At 52.8% G+C, this 17,953-nt stretch overlaps 1 protein-coding gene across 1 annotated transcript in view; it reads right to left on the bottom strand.

Annotated features, from left to right (window-relative positions):
- The window catches only part of TCF25 (transcription factor 25), a 33,554-nt gene that overhangs the window by 10,837 nt on the left and 4,764 nt on the right, over positions 1-17,953 (bottom strand). The window contains exons 2-9 of the mRNA XM_025370073.1: positions 13,427-13,588; positions 12,376-12,450; positions 11,514-11,632; positions 9,690-9,755; positions 5,267-5,349; positions 3,829-3,959; positions 2,879-2,978; positions 1,627-1,720 (exon numbers count right to left, since the gene is read on the bottom strand). Of these exons, the coding sequence (XP_025225858.1) occupies positions 1,627-1,720; positions 2,879-2,978; positions 3,829-3,959; positions 5,267-5,349; positions 9,690-9,755; positions 11,514-11,632; positions 12,376-12,450; positions 13,427-13,588 (830 nt within the window). The remainder of the gene's footprint in view (positions 1-1,626; positions 1,721-2,878; positions 2,979-3,828; positions 3,960-5,266; positions 5,350-9,689; positions 9,756-11,513; positions 11,633-12,375; positions 12,451-13,426; positions 13,589-17,953) is intronic.

Below are 17,953 nucleotides of genomic sequence, written 5' to 3'. Positions count from 1 at the left end.
CCTCTGCTCAGCGCCCCGGCCAGTACCCGCTCCACCCCACCCTCCGCTCAGCGCCCTGGCCAGTACCCACTCCACCCCACCCTCTGTCCCTTCATGCCTGGAAATATTAATATTTTATAATCTACTTCAAAGAACTAAGAATTTCATTGGAAGAGATAAAACTAACATAAAGAAAACCAGTGGGGGAAACTCAGACCCAGCACACAGTGCAGACAATCCGTGCAGAAGGGGTCAGTGGACCTTGGCCCAGGAGGGCCGAGGGGAGGAGTGGATCCCACACTGGAGACAACCCAGGGCGTCCAGAGAAACAGGGCGCTGCACACAGGAGAGGCAGGACAGCGGACAGAAGCTGGTCTGCTCCACAAAAGGCCCACAGGACAGGCTGCAGGAAGGTCTGGTGGAAGCCAGTCCACGTCTGACCATTGAGGGCTGATGCCAGAGGGATGGCTTTAGGGGCAGAAGTATCTGAAAGAAGAGAGTCCTGCACATGTGGCCGCTCAGCACAGGGGAGCAAGGGTCAGGCTGACTCTAAGCTCCTCACTGATTTAAGCTCAAACCTGCAAAGCCCTCCAAAGCTTCTAAACTTGCCAGGGACGGGCTTTCTCAGCCAGACATAGAAGGAAATGCAATTGCAGAGCCCACTGTGGAGATGTGGTTTGTCAGTCTCACTTCCTTTTTTTTTGGAGAGACAAGGTCTCACTCTGTTGCCCAGGCTGGAGTGCACTGGCACGATCTCGGCTCACTGCAGCCTCAACCTCCTGCTCGCTTGAGCGATACTCTTGCCTCAACCTCCCAAGTACCTGGGACCACAGGCACGCACCACCAGGCCTAGCTAGTTTTTAAAATGTTCTGTAGTGGCCAGGCGCAGTGGCTCACGCCTGTAATCCCAGCACTTTGGGAGGCCGAGGCAGGTGGATCACAAGATCAGGAGATCAAGACCATCCTGGCTAACACGGTGAAACTCTCTCTACTAAAAAATACAAAACATTAGCCGGGCGTGGTGGCACGTGCCTGTGGTACCAGCTACGCGGGAGGCTGAGGCAGGAAAATTGCTTGAACCTGGGAGGCAGAGCTTGCAGTGAGCTGAGATCCGGCCACTGCACTCCAGCAGGGGCAACAGAACAAGACTCCATCTCAAAAAAAAAAAAAAAAAAAAAAAAAATGTTCTGTACAGACTGCATCTTGCCACGGTGCTCAGACTGGTCTTGACACCTGGGCTCAAGCAATCCTCCCACCTCAGCCTCCCAGAGTGCTGGGACTACAGGCGTGAACCACTGTGCCCAGCCAGGCTCATTTCTAACACAAACATTTATTTTTATTTTTATTTTTTAAGAGATGGGGTCTCACTTTGGTGCCCAGGCTGGACTTGAACTCCTGGGCTCAGCAGACCTCCCACTCTGACCTCCAGAGTGGCATCAGGCATATCCACAGACAAATGTAAACCTGGGCTGAGCCAATCCAATCCCTCCATCCTTGGGCCCAGAGAGAGCAAGGCGGGTCACTCTGGACCTGTGGGCCCTGGTCCACCCTGGAGGGCAGTCATGCGGTGCCCGCTGCACCTCCCCCAGCCTCACTCGCAGGAGAAGGGAGGGGGAGCTGCGTCCCCTCCAGGGCGGCTGCACTCACCTGTTCTCGGGTCTGCGGTAATCCAGCCGGCAGGCCCCGCTGGTGAGACTGAACAGGGGGTGGAAGGCACACTCCATGCTGTACAGCGCTCGCTCTGCAGGCACAGGGACGCCAGGGGAGGTGTCATGGCCACACACAGCAACCACGGCCCCTCCTCTGACGATGGACAACAAGGAAAGGTCTGGACAGAAGGTCATGAAACTAGAATCCTGGACACTGAGAGGGCAGACATGACCCTGGGTACCCTGGATGCCAGGCTGCATTTATTTCTTTTTTTTTTTTTTTTTTTTTTTGAGACGGAGTCTCGCTCTGTCACCCGGGCTGGAGTGCAGTGGCCGGATCTCAGCTCACTGCAAGCTCCGCCTCCCGGGTTCCCGCCATTCTCCTGCCTCAGCCTCCCGAGTAGCTGGGACTACAGGCGCCGCCACCTCGCCCGGCTAGTTTTTTGTAGTTTTTAGTAGAGACGGGGTTTCACCGTGTTAGCCAGGATGGTCTCGATCTCCTGACCTCGTAATCCGCCCGTCTCGGCCTCCCAAAGTGCTGGGATTACAGGCTTGAGCCACCGCGCCCGGCCGGCTGCATTTATTTCAACCACAGAACTTGTCAGCTTGAGACGGAAACATCTTAAACACCATGAAGCACAACTGCCGCCACGTCCTGACAGAACCCGCTGTCCACGTGTGCAGCACAGGCGCGTCCACCTGAGGCTGCGCGTGCACACTGACATCAGCACCACTGTTTACAGCAGCCCACATGGCTGTCAACTCATGACAGACACACAAAACGTGGTCCGTCCACACGGTGGAGTAAAAACGAACAATGTTCTGGTCCATGCTACAATGAGGATGAACCCTGAAAACTTTATTGTAAATAAAAGCCAGAGGGCCAGATGCGGTGGCTCACGCCTGTGATCCCAGCACTCTGGGAGGCCGAGGCGGGCGGATCACGAGGTCAGGAAATCGAGACCATCCTGGCGAACACGGTGAAACCCGTCTCTACTAAAAATACAAAAAATTAGCCGGGTGTGTTGGCGGCTGCCTGTAGTCCCAGCTACTCGGGAGGCTGAGGCGTATATTAAACACCAACAACAAACAAAAGCTTTCAATGGGTAAGTTCTGTGCTATGTGGGTTGTGTCTCAATAAAGCTGTCATGGATATCCTGGCAACCCCCGTCATCTTACACCACCGCATCTGTCTTGATGGCCTGAGGTGCTCCCACAGCTGACGGGAACGGGTGGGGGCTCTGCCTTACCTACGAGGTCTCGAGCCATCTCCTGATCCTCTTGAAAGCGGCAGGCATCGCTGAGCTGCAGGAGCGAGTCAACGTGATAAGGGCTCGTCTGGAGCAGAACCTACCAGAAGGGAGGACAGCCCTGGAGGAAAGGCACACGCAGCCCTCTTGGGGACAGATACCCAGCAAGGCCCCAGCTACCAGGCACGCCTTTCTTTCAGGCATTTAAAACCAGGGGAGGCTGGGCACAGTGGATCACGCCTGTAATCCCAGCACTTCAGGAGGGCGAGGCAGCAGGATCACTTGAGATCTGGAGTTTGAGACCAGCCTGGGCAACGTGGCAAAATCTGGTCTCTAATAAAAATACAAAAATTAGCCGGGTGTGGTGGCGTGTGCCTGTAATCCCGGTTACTTGGGAGGCTGAGGCAGGAGAACTGCTTGAACCCGGGCCGAGACTGCGCCCATGCACTCTAGCTTAGGCAAGAGAGTGAGCCTCCGACTGCAAAAACAAACGGGAATTACCAGGGTCGACACTCACAACATCCCCCAACTCAAAACAGGCTAGTTATTATTGCTAAGCTGAACCAATGGTACGACTTAAAGCAAGAATTCAAACCTGACGTGCCCAGGCCAGGGCCACCTAACTCCCCACCACGCCCCAAGAAAGAGGAATGGAAAGCAGCAGCTTTTCCCACAGGGGAGACGACGCTGAGCTCTCAGAAGCATCCTGCCCCTGACCACAGCCTTGACGCAGCGTGGACGGGGTGAGGGTGGCCAGAGAGGGTGAGGACGGGCTCCCTCTGGTTCTGAAGACGGGGTTGGTCAGGGTCTCGCGACCCTGGGGCACCAAGCCTGGGGGTTTGTAAAGAGAGGACTCCATCACTGACAGGTGGATGGGCTGCCCGGGGATTGTGAGGGCAGTGGTGGCTACATGGCCCCTGCTCCTGTCAGGGGCTGCGAGGACCACGCACCACGATGTTGTTCGGCTCCATAGACTCCACGGCCACCAGGAACTTGTGCTGAGCCTGCTGGTACTCCTCACTGTGCTCAAACGCAAAGAAGGAGAGGCCTTTTCTCGATTCCAGCAGCCGCATGGACAGACCTGGGAGGGGAGAGTGCTCAGGGAGGGTGTGCCGGGAGCAGGGACGTGGGCAGCTCCAAGCACAGCCTTCACCCTCATGTTCTTGACGAGGCCCCTGTGATATCAACAAACTTGACCTGAGTGTGTACTCATGCATATCACCCAGGTCCGGGCACCCTCCCAGAACACCCGCCGTGTGGTCTACACCAGGAGACGGCATCCTGTCTGCTTTAGTTTCCTATCAAGACGTGTTTCCCCCCAGAACTCAGATATAGCTCAAGCCCCATTGGCCTGGAGGGAATGTCAGGGACAAGGACACACACAGTTCACAGGTCACCAGATCTGACCAGGCCAAGCACTGTCCCCAGACCAAGTCTGACTGAGGTGAATGTCCAGGGTGGCCGTGGAAGGGCGGGGTGCAGTGCGGTGGCACAGCCGGCCACAGCACCAGGCCTCGGAAGCCACAGAGCTTTGTAGCGTGTGGCCACCCTCTCCCTCTGCTCCTCCCGTCTGACTGGGTGCACGGGGCCCAGTTTCTTCTGATAAACCTGAAAAGCTCAGCCTCCCAGGACCTCATGGAATAGGTCCCCTGCAGTGATACCTTCTTGGTGGCCCTGCCCAAGGCCCGAGTCCTGCAGGAACACATGGCCATGGAGCCCCTGTCTGCAGTGCTCAGGGGTTCCTGCTAGGAAGGGAAGGGGCCGTGAGCAACAGCGTTCACCTTTGGACAGCACAGGCCTCGCTCTTAGACGCGTCCTTACAGAATGCACGCAGGCAATCTCTGGCACCCCCCCAGACACAGGCGCAGGAGAGGCAGGCATGGGAGCCGCGGCAGCACTGACAGCAGCAGCCAAGCCAATCGCCAAGGGCACCGCACCGCTCCCTTCCCACAGGTCATCCCTGCCCTGGCCCCTGAGGGCCTCCTGACACTTCCCTGCACACACCACCAAGCACCCAACACTCCGTGCCTGTCTTCATTGCTGCAATTTATCTTAAAATCACGTGCACTTATGAGTTTGCAATAATATACAAAATACTGCAGTTTAAAATGAACTCGATTGCTTCCATAAGGGAAAGGTCGATGGCAGAACGGTAGGAAGAACCTGCAGGAAAAGATAGTCACACAGAGACGGTGCCTGGGAGGCTCTGTGTCGAGGTCCTGGGCCAGGCCTCCAGCACTCAAGCCCTCAGTGTGGCAACAAACAGTCACACAGTGCGCACCGGTGCTCCTGGAGCGAGAGGCTCGGCTCAAGGGGCACTGATGACCCCCAGTGCCCAACGCGGGCCAGTGCCCAGACCCACCCCCAGCAGCCTCTGCAGACCCTCACCTGGTTTGCTGTACCGGGGCCAGGTGCTCTTAGGGGTGGTCAGCCATGTGCACTTGGGGTACACGCGCTGTCTCTGCCGTGGCCTGGGGAGAACGGGACACAGGTACAGCTTTACTTCCTGTGGTGTGTGGGGACCAAGGCTTGACTGCCTGATCCCTGCAGGGGCTGTGGAAGCAAAACTGAGGGGTGGAGAAGGCATGTGTGGCAGGGTGGGGGTGCAACAGGGACAGGATGCAAACAAGCCTCAGCAACTGCTGCGGGATGGGAGGAGCAGGCAGGGCCCCACAGAGAGAGAGAAACAATTCTGGCCGACGCGGTGGCTCACACCTATAATCCCGGCACTTTGAGAGGCCAAGATGGGAGGATTTCTTTTTTCTTTTTTTTTTGAGACGGAGTCTGGCTCTGTTGCCCAGGCTGGAGTGCAGTGGCCGGATCTCGGCTCACTGCAAGCTCCGCCCCCCGGGTTCCCGCCATTCTCCTGCCTCAGCCTCCCGAGGAGCTGGGACTACAGGCGCCCGCCACCTCGCCCGGCTAGTTTTTTGTATTTTTTTAGTAGAGACGGGGTTTCACCGTGTTAGCCAAGATGGTCTCGATCTCCTGACCTCGTGATCCGCCCGTCTCGGCCTCCCAAAGTGCTGGGAGGATTTCTTGAACCCAGGAGTTCCAGACTGGCCTGGGCAAGACAGCAAAACCCCATTTCTACGAAGGATTTTAAAAATTAGCCTGGCGTGATGGTCTGCACCTGTGATCCCAGCACTCCAGCCTGGGCGACAGAGCGAGACCCTGTCTCAAGAAGAAAACAAAAAAGGAAAACGAAAAGAAAGAGAATAACATGCTAATATTTCCACATGCCCATCACTCAACTTAAGAAACCAACCATCTCTGATGTAACAGCAGCTCCGTGCCTTTTCCATGCTGCCCTACCCGCCCCGCTCAGATACCACCCGACCAGTGCTTAGGGTGCGCCTGACCCCTGTGGCAGGGGTCACGTAACAGAGTGCCCCACATAACAGAGCTCAGGGCACTCTGCCTGAACACACAGGCGCAGGAGAGGTGGGGCGTGGGAGCTGTGGCAGCACGGACAGCAGCAGCCATGCCCACAGTCACCGTCAGCACAATGCCGTTCCCTTCCCGTGGGGCCATCCCTGCCCTGGCCCCAGGCCCCCCCAGATCAGCCACTGCAGAGTGGAGGCCAGCGTGGTGGGCCCTCCTGACGTGAAGGTGGCCCCAGCCTGCTTCTCCTGCCTGCAGCACACGCCCAGGCCTAGGAGAGTCAGCCCTTCAGCACTCTCCTGTGCCAGGTCTACAGAATCCCAGGGACAGCCTGACCCCAGGTCAGCCGTCCCACAAAGCGAGTCAGGAGGCCTCCAGAACAGACCCAACGAGGCAGCCTGGGCAGATGCCGGGAGCGGGCAGGGGACAGGAGTCCGGAGGAGCTCTGAAGGCGGGCAGGCACCCTGAGCAACAGGAGTAGTGCCGAGGTGCCAGGGCAATGAGCTGGCCCGGCTGGCATAGTGGGAGTCAGGGGCCCAAGAAAAGCGGTGCGTGTGTTATTCTGAGACGCTGAGAGAACCACCAGAAGCAGAAACATAAACAGGCCAGGCCTTGTCTTGGAGGAGCAGGACAAGGAATGAATAAAAAGGGAACTGTGGCTTCTCCACGGAAGTCTTTTGGTAGGAATTAAATTTTTAAAGAAATAATATAACAAAAAGTATAATACTACTATAAAAATAATAAAGGCAATTATTGTCAACAAATTACCATTAATAATTATAATTTGCAGAAATAAAACCATGCAAAAATGTAAAGAAATGGCAAAGACAGACCAAGCAGATGCAAACAAAGAGGGGGACGAGGCAGAACCCTCAGCTCAGGGAAATACAGATAATAAAGTAGACATTTTAAAGTCAATTTTTCACTAACATTCCCAAGGAAACACACCAACACCAAAAATGTAAAGTAAAATATAAAGCAAAACCTGTTAGAAATCCAGGGAAAGTGTGAACAGCAGCACATGAAAACATCCTCAATCTACCCAGAATCAAAACACCGACACTTCTGCCCACACACGGTGGCGGATTTCCAGCCCCCTATCATCTACACGAGTGGAAGCTGAAGGACCCAGGCAGACGCTGCGTGTGAGCTGGTGACTCTACCGAAGGGCACTGGCAGGTGACTCGAGATGGGAAAACTCATTCTTGGGCAGATTCACAGAAATGCCTGCAGACAAGGGGGACTGTAGCCAACATCTGGACACATGCTACCACTGGGGTAAGGAAATGACCGGGGTATACCATGGTGCAGAAACAAGGCTTAGGCCGGGCATGGGGGCTCACACCTGCAATCCCAGCACTTTGGGAGGCCGGGTGCGGTGGCTCAGTGCTGTTAATCCAAGCACTTTGGGAGGCACAGGCGGGCGGATCACTTGAGGTCAGGAGTTTGACACCAGCCTGGCCGATGTGGTGAAACCCCGTATCTACTAAAAATACAAAAAATAGCCGAGCATGGTGGCGCGTGCCTGTAATCCCAGTTACTTAGGAAGCTGAGGCAGGAGAATCGTTTGAACCCAGGAGGCGGAGGTTGCAGTGAGCTGAGATTGCACCACTGAGCTCCAGCCTGGGTGACAAAGCAAGACTCCGTCTCAAAAAAAAACAAAAAACAAAAAAAACAAACAAAAGAAAACAATGCTTAGAACTCAGACGTGCAAATAAAAGAGGATGTGTCTGGCTGGGCGTGGTGGCTCATGCCTGTAATCCTAGCACTTCGGGAGGCGGAGGGAGGAGCACCGCTTGAAGCCAGGAGTTTGACACCAGGCCAGCCTGGACAACAAAGTAAGACCTTGTTTCTACAAAAAATAAAATAAAATAAATTAGCGGTGGCATGTGCCTGTAGTCCCAGCTATTTGGGAGGCTGAGATGGGAGGATCACTTCAGGCCACGAGTTCAAAACCAGACTGGGCAACCCAGCAAGATCAGGTCTCAAAAAAAAAAAAAAAAAAAGACAAAGCCTTCTGGACACTTCAATGGAGAGTTCAGAGGCGGAACATGCCTCCTACATAAAGTCCCAGAAGCAGACACCCTGCTTTTCCTCCTATAAGGAGCGTAAGACCCTGCGCTCCTCATCACAGCCGGCCATCCTCGTCTAGGGCTGCCCAACCACTAAGAACTACTGAATGGACACAGATGACATTTATCTTGGCCGGGCGCCATGGCTCACGCCTGTAATCCCAGCACTTTGAGAGGCCAAGGCAGGTGGATCACCTGAGGTCAGGAGTTCGAGACCAGCTTGGCCAACATGGTGAAACTCCATCTCTACTAAAAAAAAAAAAAAAAAAAAAAATTAGCTGGGCGTGGTGGAGTGCACCTGCAATCCCAGCTACTCGGGAGGCTGAGGCAGGAGAACTGCTTGAACCCAGGAGGCGGAGGTTACAGTGAGCTGGGATCGTACCTCTGAGCTCCAGCCTGCACGACAGAGCAAGAATCTGTCTCCAAAAAAAAAAAAAAGAAAGAAAGAAAGAAACTTATGTCAGAACCTGAACTTCACGTTAGTTTTGCTCTGAGAAGCAAAACTGGAATCTTTTTTTTTTTTTGAGATGGAGTTTCACTCTCGTTGCCCAGGCTGGAGTGCAATGGCACGATCTTGGCTCACCGCAACCTCCATCTCCCGGTTTCAAGCGATTCTCCTGCTTCAGCCTCCCGAGTAACTGGGATTACAGGCATGCACCACCACGCCCGGCTAATTTTTTGTATTTTTAATAGAGACAGGGTTTCTCTATGTTAGTCAGGCTGATCTCCAACTCCCGACCTCAGGTGATCTGCCCGCCTCGGCCTCCCAAAGTGCCGGGATTATAGGCATGAGCCACCGCAACAAAACTGGAATCTCAAAATTTAACAGCTTTTGAAAACTTTTGAGACGGGGTCTTACTTTGTGGCCCAGGCTGGAGTGCAGTGGTGTGATCTCAGCTCATTGCAACCTCTGCCTCCTGGGTTCAAGCAATTCTCCTACCTCAGCTTCCCAAGTAGCTGGGATTACAGGCATGCGCCACCATGCCCAGCCAATTTTAGTATTTTTAGTACAGACAGGGTTTCACTATGGTCTCGAACTCCTGACTTCAGGTGATCCACCCGCCTCAGCCTCCCAAAGTGCTGGGATTACAGGCGTAAGCACCACATCCAGTCTGGCTTTTGAAATCTTACACTGGGGATGGAGACCAAGGACTCTGGGTATCTCCACAACCCACAGTCACAGACAAGGTTATACACAATCTGTGGACTCCCTTTCAGATCCCAATTCTAAGGGTTATGTGGGACTCTGGCTTCCAATATTCTCCCTCAGGGGTTAACTGGCTTCGGGAACACCACCCCGTCAAGAGTCTAAGAAGGAATGAAGCAGCTGTGAGAAGACAGTTTAGTGTGGACCTTACCTTTGTTCCCCCAGGACTGCCCGGGCACCAAAATACCTTTTCAGTTCTGTGTCTGGATTCAAGTGTCTAGGGAATTGAAAATTTTAGAAAGAAACATGAAATTATGTTCTACAATGATTCCAAAAATTTCAGAAAGCCACCTAATAATCAAGGAAAGAAAACGGATTTTTGGCTTGAAAGGCAGCTTCCAGGCCTCCTTTCTTTCAAATCACCACCCCATCCATGGTTGAGGCCTCGCCACTGTGGGCACCACAGGGAAGCCGCTGGTTACTCTGCTGCGACGGCGCTCGGTGAGCGCTGTGTCAAGAGGCCCTGGGTGTGACACACATCTGTTTCTGCGGCTGGGTCAGGGCAGCACACGCACCCTGAGACCACATTACTGTGTCTTAACTGACCCCAGGGCACTGTCTTTTTTAAGCTGGCAATAATGTCTGAAGCAGAGACAGCAATTCATTAAGCATCTATAAGACCAAGAGAGGAACAGTCATCCAAGGATGACAGGATAAGGAGGAACTTTTTGACCAGACCTGGTGGTTCACACCTGTTAATTCCAGCCTTTTGGGAGGCTGAGGCAAGAGAATCTCTCGCGCCCAGGAGGTGGAGGCTGCAGTGCACTATGATCACAACACTGCACCCCAGCCTGGGTGACAGAGAGATCCTGTCTCTTAAAAAAAAGAAAAAGAAGGAACTCTCTCAGATACGTAAGAAGTAAAGCTAAAAGTCCTCTGAAATATGGATGACTTCCTTTCCTCCTTGTTCCTATTTCCTTTTTTTGGGAGACAGAGTCTTGCTCTGTCACCCAGGCTGGAGTGTAGTGGCATGACCTTTGGTTCACTGCAACCTCTGCCTCCTGGGTTCAAGAGATTCTCCCACCTCAGCCTCCTGAGTGGCTGGAATTACAGGCACCCACCACCACATCCAGCTAATGTTTGTATTTTTTTTTTCTTTTTTCTTTTGAGACAGAGTTTTGCTTGTTGCCCAGGCTGGAGTGCAGTGACGCAGTCTCAGATCACTGCAACCTCTGCCTCCCAGGTTGAAGCAATTTTCCTGCCTCAGTCTCCCCAGTAGCTGGGATTACAGGTGTGCACCATGCCTGGCTAATTTTGTATTTTTACTAGAGACAGGGTTTCTCCATGTTGGTCAGGCTGGTCTCAAACTCCCGACCTCAGGTGTTCCACTCAATTCAGCCTGTCAAAGTGCTGGGATTACAGGTGTGAGCCACCACACCCAGAAATTTTTGTATTTTTACTAGAGACGGGGTTTCTCCATGTTGTCCAGGCTGGTCTCAAACTCCTGACCTCGGGTGATCTGCCCGCCTCAGCCTCCCAAAGTGCTGGGATTACAGGCGTGAGCCACGGGGCCCAGTCTATTTCCTAAATGATTAATATAAACTCATTATTATTATTATTTTTTGAGACGAGTCTTACTCTGTCGCCCAGGCTGGAGTGCAGTGGTGCGATCTCGGCTCACTGCAAGCTCTGCCTCCCGGGTTCACGCCATTCTCCTGCCTCAGCCTCCCGAGTAGCTGGGACTACAGGCGCCCACCACCTCGCCCGGCTAGTTTTTTGTATTTTTAGTAGACACGGGGTTTCACTGTGTTAGCCAGGATGGTCTCGATCTCCTGACCTCGTGATCTGCCTGCCTTGGCCTCCCAAAGTGCTGGGATTACAGGCGTGAGCCACTGCGCCCAGCCAATAAACTCATATTATTTTTAAATAAAGGTAGTACATTTTCTTTTTCCTTTTTTAGAGAACCTTTTCCTCCCACGGAGTCTCTGTGGCAGCCGCAGAGAAGGGCGGGGGCAGAGAAGGGCGGGGGCCACACCTGTGCTCCACGTAGAGAATGTGCTTCCTGGAGCTCAGGGGAGCTGGGCCCGGACGGTTCAACCCAGTGCTGTCCTCAATCCTCTCCAGGATGCGATCAATATCTTCCAGTACGTTTTCCTAAAAGCCCCAAAACAACCTCTTAATCACCACACTGACATTATTTTAAATGTTGTAACAATAACAAAATTATTTATTTTAAAAGAGACCTATTATATTGTATTTCCTTCCTAAAGGACAGCGTAAGTCAAACACTATGTACCATACACGCATTTAGAAAAAAGAGGAGATGCTTTCTAAGAGGCGCTCAGCATAGACAGAATCACGAGCCAGAAGGACCCTAGAAAAAACTGGGCATCCCATGTCCTCCCGGTGTGCTCGCCTCCTCAGGCGAACAGGGTTGGGACTTAGCGACACTCTCGTCTCAGGACACACTCAGACGGGGACGAAGGGCAATGATGAAAACGTATTTTTTTCTGATGACAGACTAGCTCCAGTGGTGGGCTTTACGCCCACCATCCAATTAACCCGTAAGCATGGCACAGATGTCAGGGCAAACAGTAAGCGCCCCGCGGGCCACAGGAGCACCAGGACGAGGAGGGACGTCCTCACGAGATCACACATTCCCCCAGAGACACAGAGCAGAGCGCGACCCCAAGGAACAAGGGTAAAAACAGGAAGCAGAATTTAGCAAGCAGTTTTTCCTTTTCTTTTTCTCTGATCTCTTAATTAGTTATACTCCTAATAGGAAGGAATAAAAATACTAAGTAAACTTCTTTCAACACCACCTTGAAAAACGCCAGAAGAGAACGCGGAGGGAGTCAGGCAGAGGGAGAAAGCAGAGCCAGGCCCGACTCACATACCGATGCTTCTCCCGTGCTGCTTTTCTTATTTTTCTGTTTCTTTTTCTTCTTCCGGAGTTTGCCACTTGCATTAGACTAATGATAGGAACACATTTTAATCAGTGGAACGAGAAGTAAATCTTAAGAACTGAGAATTAAAGCAGCAAGCGTGACTCCACCCTCACCTAAGCAGTCCCCCCTCCCTCCGTGTCCTGGAACTCCCTTCGACGCAGTTTCTTCCCTCCAGCAGGCACCTTCCCACCTCTCCGAGCCCCCTGCTCTCACGTCCCTTGGGCTGTGCTACAGGAGTCCCCAGGGCCCTCTAGTGTCCAGCCTCACAATGGCTCACAGGGCTCTGACCTGGTCCAGCTCTCATTTCTCACTTTGTTGGCCACTCCCTGAAGACCAGGGCCTTGCTGTGCCCCCGCCGCCTCACACTGAACCTGCACCTGTGGTCCCCTACACCCACACCTGGCCAACCCCTTCTAACAGCATAAAGCCTTCGCGGGAAGCCCCCAGGACCCCGAGCCTCAAGGCAGGACCCACTTGTCACTTCACCTCTACGTTGCCCTCTCAACCAGAGGCTCCTGGGGGGCGAAGGCGCGTTCCCAGCACCCAGGAAGGCCCCCAAGAACACATGTTGGAGAAATGAACACAAGCTCTCCTTTCAGGGCCCCTCTCCTGTGCTGTGGAGCGCAGCAGCAGGTTGTCTGCATCTCTGCCCGTCCCACATTGACCTGACCTGCACGTTTCTTCAAAGTTACACCAGCACCCAGATCCACAACTCAGCCAAGCAGACACTCAGGCACAGTTAGGAAGAACACACGTGTCATTACACACACTGCTGGGCAGGCGCAGACTCTCCTGAACGCAGGAGACAGGCCTCAGACCTTTACACATTTCATACAAATCTCATCAAGGTTCCCAAGTAAATTTGGGGGTAACTAGCTGTTAACCAAAATTGAACTCCGAAAATTACACCTCCAAGGAAAATCACAGCACGGGATACATGTGGCTGGGTGCCTTGAAACCCTCCCGTCTGATTCCCCCTCCTCACCACTCAGCCCCCCACCTGCTCTGGGGGCGCTGTCCCGGCAACATCTCCATCCGTCTTGCTCTCCGTGTTTCCACGCCGAGCCCTTCCTTTGTTCCCTGGTGCTGCAGTGTCTGTGAGCGCACAGCCGGACCTCTCCCCGTTCACCACAGGGTCATCCTCGAGATCGTCAATGTTTATCTGGAAAAACAGGTTGGAGAAGAGCCAGGGCGTTACTCACAGTGTGAACGCTGATGCTGAGATATGAATAGTGAGATGTGGACGGGCCTGCGCTGGGGACACCCAGGGTCAGTGTGAGAGGCTGGATGGGAGAGAATGCAAGAACCGGAGACCGCTGGACACAGCAATGACTCAGCTCTGGCTCAGGGGGACTTTGTCAGTGAGCTCTCCGGGAAGCCGGGGCCCCGAGGCTGTGTGATATCTCTGCCTTCAGAGATGATGTAAGGAAGACTCCTCAAATATTGTAATTCACCCCATTTACAGAGGATCACCTGCAGGACAAAATGTTAAACACATATATTCAGCCAAAGCATTAAAGTTCCTTCTTCCTCCTGTCTCCTCAAGCCTCAGCTTCTTTCCAGAAGAAGGCAGGAAAAAAAGGCACCAAGGACCCATCAACCTACAAACTTTTCCTAATGAAAATGATAGGCCAGGCGAGGTGCTCACGCCTGTAATCCCAGCACTTGGGAGGTCGATGCAGGCAGATTACTTGAGGTCAGGAGTTCAAGACCAGCCTGGCCAACATGGCGAAACCCTGTCTCTATGGTGAAACCCCATCTCTACCAAAAATACAAAAATTAGCCAGGCATAGTGGTGGGCGCCTGTAATCCCAGCTACTTGGGAGGCTGAAGTGGTAGAATCGTTTGAACCCGGAAGGCAGAGGTTGCTGTGAGTCAAGATGACACCACTACCCTCCAGCCTGGGCGACAGAGCAAGACTCCATCTCAAAATAGAAAACGAAAATGACATACAATAAAAATAATTCATACAATGGAAACTTCTCTCTTTCTTTTTGAGACAGGGTCTTACTCCGTAGTCCTGGCTGCAGTGCAGCAGCGTGATCTCGGTTCACTGCAGCCTTGGCCTCCTGGGCTCTAACATCCTCCTGCCTCAGTCCCCCAAGTAGCTGGAACTACAGGCATGAGCTACCATGCCTGGCTGATTTTTTAAATTTTTTGTAGACATGGGGTCTCACCACATTGCCCAGGCTGGCCTTGAGCTCCTGACCTCAAGCGATCCCCTCCTGCCTCAGCCTCCCAAAGAGCTGGAGTCTTAGGCGTGAGCCACCGCGCCAAGTCTGGAACCTTTTATACAATGAGAATGAATGAATGAATGAACCACCATTGCACACACAATATGGACGAATCTTAGGAGCATAATATTAAATGGATAAAACCTCACAACATACATTCACATACAGATGGGAGGGGAGACACGCAGTGGGAGAAGGGTAAGAACTAGAAAAGTTCTAGCTCTTCAGCTCGTGAAAGACTAAACAAATAAAAGAGCAGCCGGGCGCAGTGGCTCACGCCTGTCATCCCAGCACTTTGGGAGGCTGAGGCGGGCAGATCACCATCTCTACTAAAAATACAAAAAAATTAGCCAGGTGTGGTGGCAGGTGCCTGTAGTCCCAGCTATTCAGGAGGCTGAGGCAGGAGAATGGCGTGAACCCGGAAGGCAGAGCTTGCAGTGAGCCGAGATCGTGCCACTGCACTCCAGCCTGGGCAACAGAGCGAAACTCCGTCTCAAAAAAAAAAAAAAAAAAAAAAAAAGACAAATATAAAAGAGGCTGGCTGGGCATGGTGGCTCATGACTGTTATCCCAGCACTTTGGGAAGCTGAAGCAGGTGGATCATGAGGTCAGGAGTTTGAGACCAGCCTGGCCAACACGGTGAAACCCAGTCTCTATTAAAAATAAAAAAATTAGCTGGGTGTGGTGGCGTATGCCTGTAATCCCAGCTACTCAGGAGGCCGAGGCAGGAGAATGGCGTGAACCTAGGAGGCAGAGGCTGCAGTGAGCTGAGATCATGTCACTGTACTCCAGCCTGGGCAACAGAGCGAGACTCCATCTCAAAAAAAAAAAAAAAGAGGCTAACAGACTGGGTGCGGTGGCTCACGCCTATAATCCCAGCGCTTTGGGAGGCTGAGGCAGGAGGATCATCTGAGCCCAGGAGTTTGAAACCAGCCTAGGCAATACAGCGAGACCACATCTCTACAAAAAATCAGCAGGGCGTGGTGGCACGCAAGTCGAGTCCCGGCTACTCGGGCGGCAGAGGAGGACTGCTAGAGCCCAGCGGCTGGAGTCTGGAACCTGGAGTGAGCCACAATTACGCAACAGTGCTCCAGTGTGGGCAACAGAGCAAGACTCTAGCTCTCAATTTTTTTTTAAACAAGCTAACAGGCCAGGTGCGGTGGCTCAAGCCTATAATCCCAGCACTTTGGGAGGCCGAGACGGGCGGATCACGAGGTCAGGAGATTGAGACCATCCTGGCTAACACGGTGAAACCCCGTCTCTACTAAAAAATACAAAAAACTAGCCGGGCGTGGTGGCGGGCGCCTGTAGTCCCAGCTACTCGGGAGGCTGAGGCAGGAGAATGGCGTAAGCCCGGGAGGCGGAGCTTGCAGTGAGCTGAGATCTGGCCACTGCACTCCAGCCTGGGCGACAGAGCCAGACTCTGCCTCAAAAAAAAAAAAAAACAAACAAAAAAAAACAAGCTAACAGAGACCAGCATCAACCATTCTTTACGAACTAGGAGATTGTTTGATTCAATCTAATGCACTAACGTTCAAAAAGAAATAAAACTGCCTGTTTAATTTAAAACATCTTGAAAACCACAAAGCTCACAAAACAAAATCAGCTCCAAGCCCCACAGCCCTGAGATAGTTTCTGAAACAGATTGAGACTCGGCTGCACCTGGGGACTCTCCCTGGCGGGAGCACAAGACAGACACCCAGGCCATGGTTGCTGAAGAGAAGAAAGCACAGGGCAGGTTTGTGCTCGCCGGTCAGTTTTCTCTCCAGTGGAGGCTCCCACATGACAAGGATACAATTCAGAAGCATCTTACGCCCGTCGAGAAAATCCATGGCAGTATAGACGTGTTATGTAAAAAGAGCCCCTGATTTGAAAACACTGAAACTCCACCAAAACAAGGCTTGTCCCATCCCAGCAGCACCATGACGGTGATTCTCACGGTGATACCTCCTTCTGCCTGGCCTTCGCTGGCGAAGCTGGGGCCTAGGCATGGACCAGCTGCTTTGCACCCTGCAGTCAAGGAAGAAAGCTGAAACAAAGCGTCCTGTTGAAATGTTTCTAACTTGTGGGCAGTCACTGGTAAATTGGATCTACACCATCTCCAACATTCAACTGATGATGATGTCTCTTAGTGAAGCTGGGTGCTGGTTTACTTCTCTGTTTTTAGAGATGGGGTCTCACTATGCTGCCCAGGCTGGCCTCAAATTCCTGTGGTCGCGGGATCCTCCTCCCCAGGAGCTGTGACTACAGGCACGCGCCACCACACCCAATTCACTTTTTTTTTCCTTTTTTTGAGATGGAGTCTTGCTCTGTTGCCCAGTCTGGAAAGCAATGGTGTGATCTCGGCTCACTACAACCTCTGCTTCCTGGATTCAAGCAATTCTCCTGCCTCAGCCTCCCGAGTAACTGGGACTACAGGCGCCTGCCACCATGCCCGGCTAATTTTTGTATTTTTAGTAGAGAGGGGGTTTCACCATGTTGGCCAGGCTGGTCTCGAACTCCTGACCTCATGATCTGCCCGCCTTGGCCTCCCAAAGTGCTGGGATTACAGGCGTGAGCCACCGCGCCCGGCCAACACCCAATGTACTTTTATTGACTCATGCTGACTTCCTAAGAAAAGAAAAATCTTATTTTGAGGTGTTTGACAAATCAAATTCCTAAAAAGCTCTATGCCAAGCTGAACTTCAGTGGAAAGGAGCCTGCCTGTGTACACGGACAGCAAGCGTGACAGGCCCAGGAGCCTGTGTGTGGACACGGACAGCAAGCGTGACAGGCCCAGGAGCCTGTGTGTGGACACGGACAGCAAGTGTGACAGGCCCAGGAGCCTGTGTGTGGACACGGACAGCAAGCGTGATAGGCCCAGGAGCCTGTCTGTGGACACGGGCAGCACGTGTGATAGGCCCAGGAGCCTGTGTGTGGACACGGACAACACGTGTGATAGGCCCAGGAGCCTGTGTGTGGACACGGGCAGCACGTGTGATAGGCCCAGGAGCCGGTGTGTGGACACGGGCAGCACGTGTGATAGGCCCAGGAGCCTGTGTGTGGACACGAGCAGCACGTGTGATAGGCCCAGGTTTTGCTTCTTCAGTGAAGTTTTGGTGATGACACGATTTTTTTTTTTTTTGAGACGGAGTCTCGCTCTGTTGCCCAGGCTGCACCATCTGTGCCTGTGAACACTCTCCCATCCATGAAAACGGTTCTGTACCTGGACCTTCCCTTCTTCCCTCCGTCAGTCAATCTAAAGTTCTTTTTTTTTTTTTTTTTTTTTTTTTTTTTTTTTTTTTTTTTTTTTTT

The sequence above is a fragment of the Theropithecus gelada genome, chromosome 20 (genome assembly GCF_003255815.1).
Source record: "Theropithecus gelada isolate Dixy chromosome 20, Tgel_1.0, whole genome shotgun sequence".
Classification (NCBI taxonomy): domain Eukaryota; kingdom Metazoa; phylum Chordata; class Mammalia; order Primates; family Cercopithecidae; genus Theropithecus; species Theropithecus gelada.
This window is presented reverse-complemented; position numbering and strand designations above follow the sequence as displayed.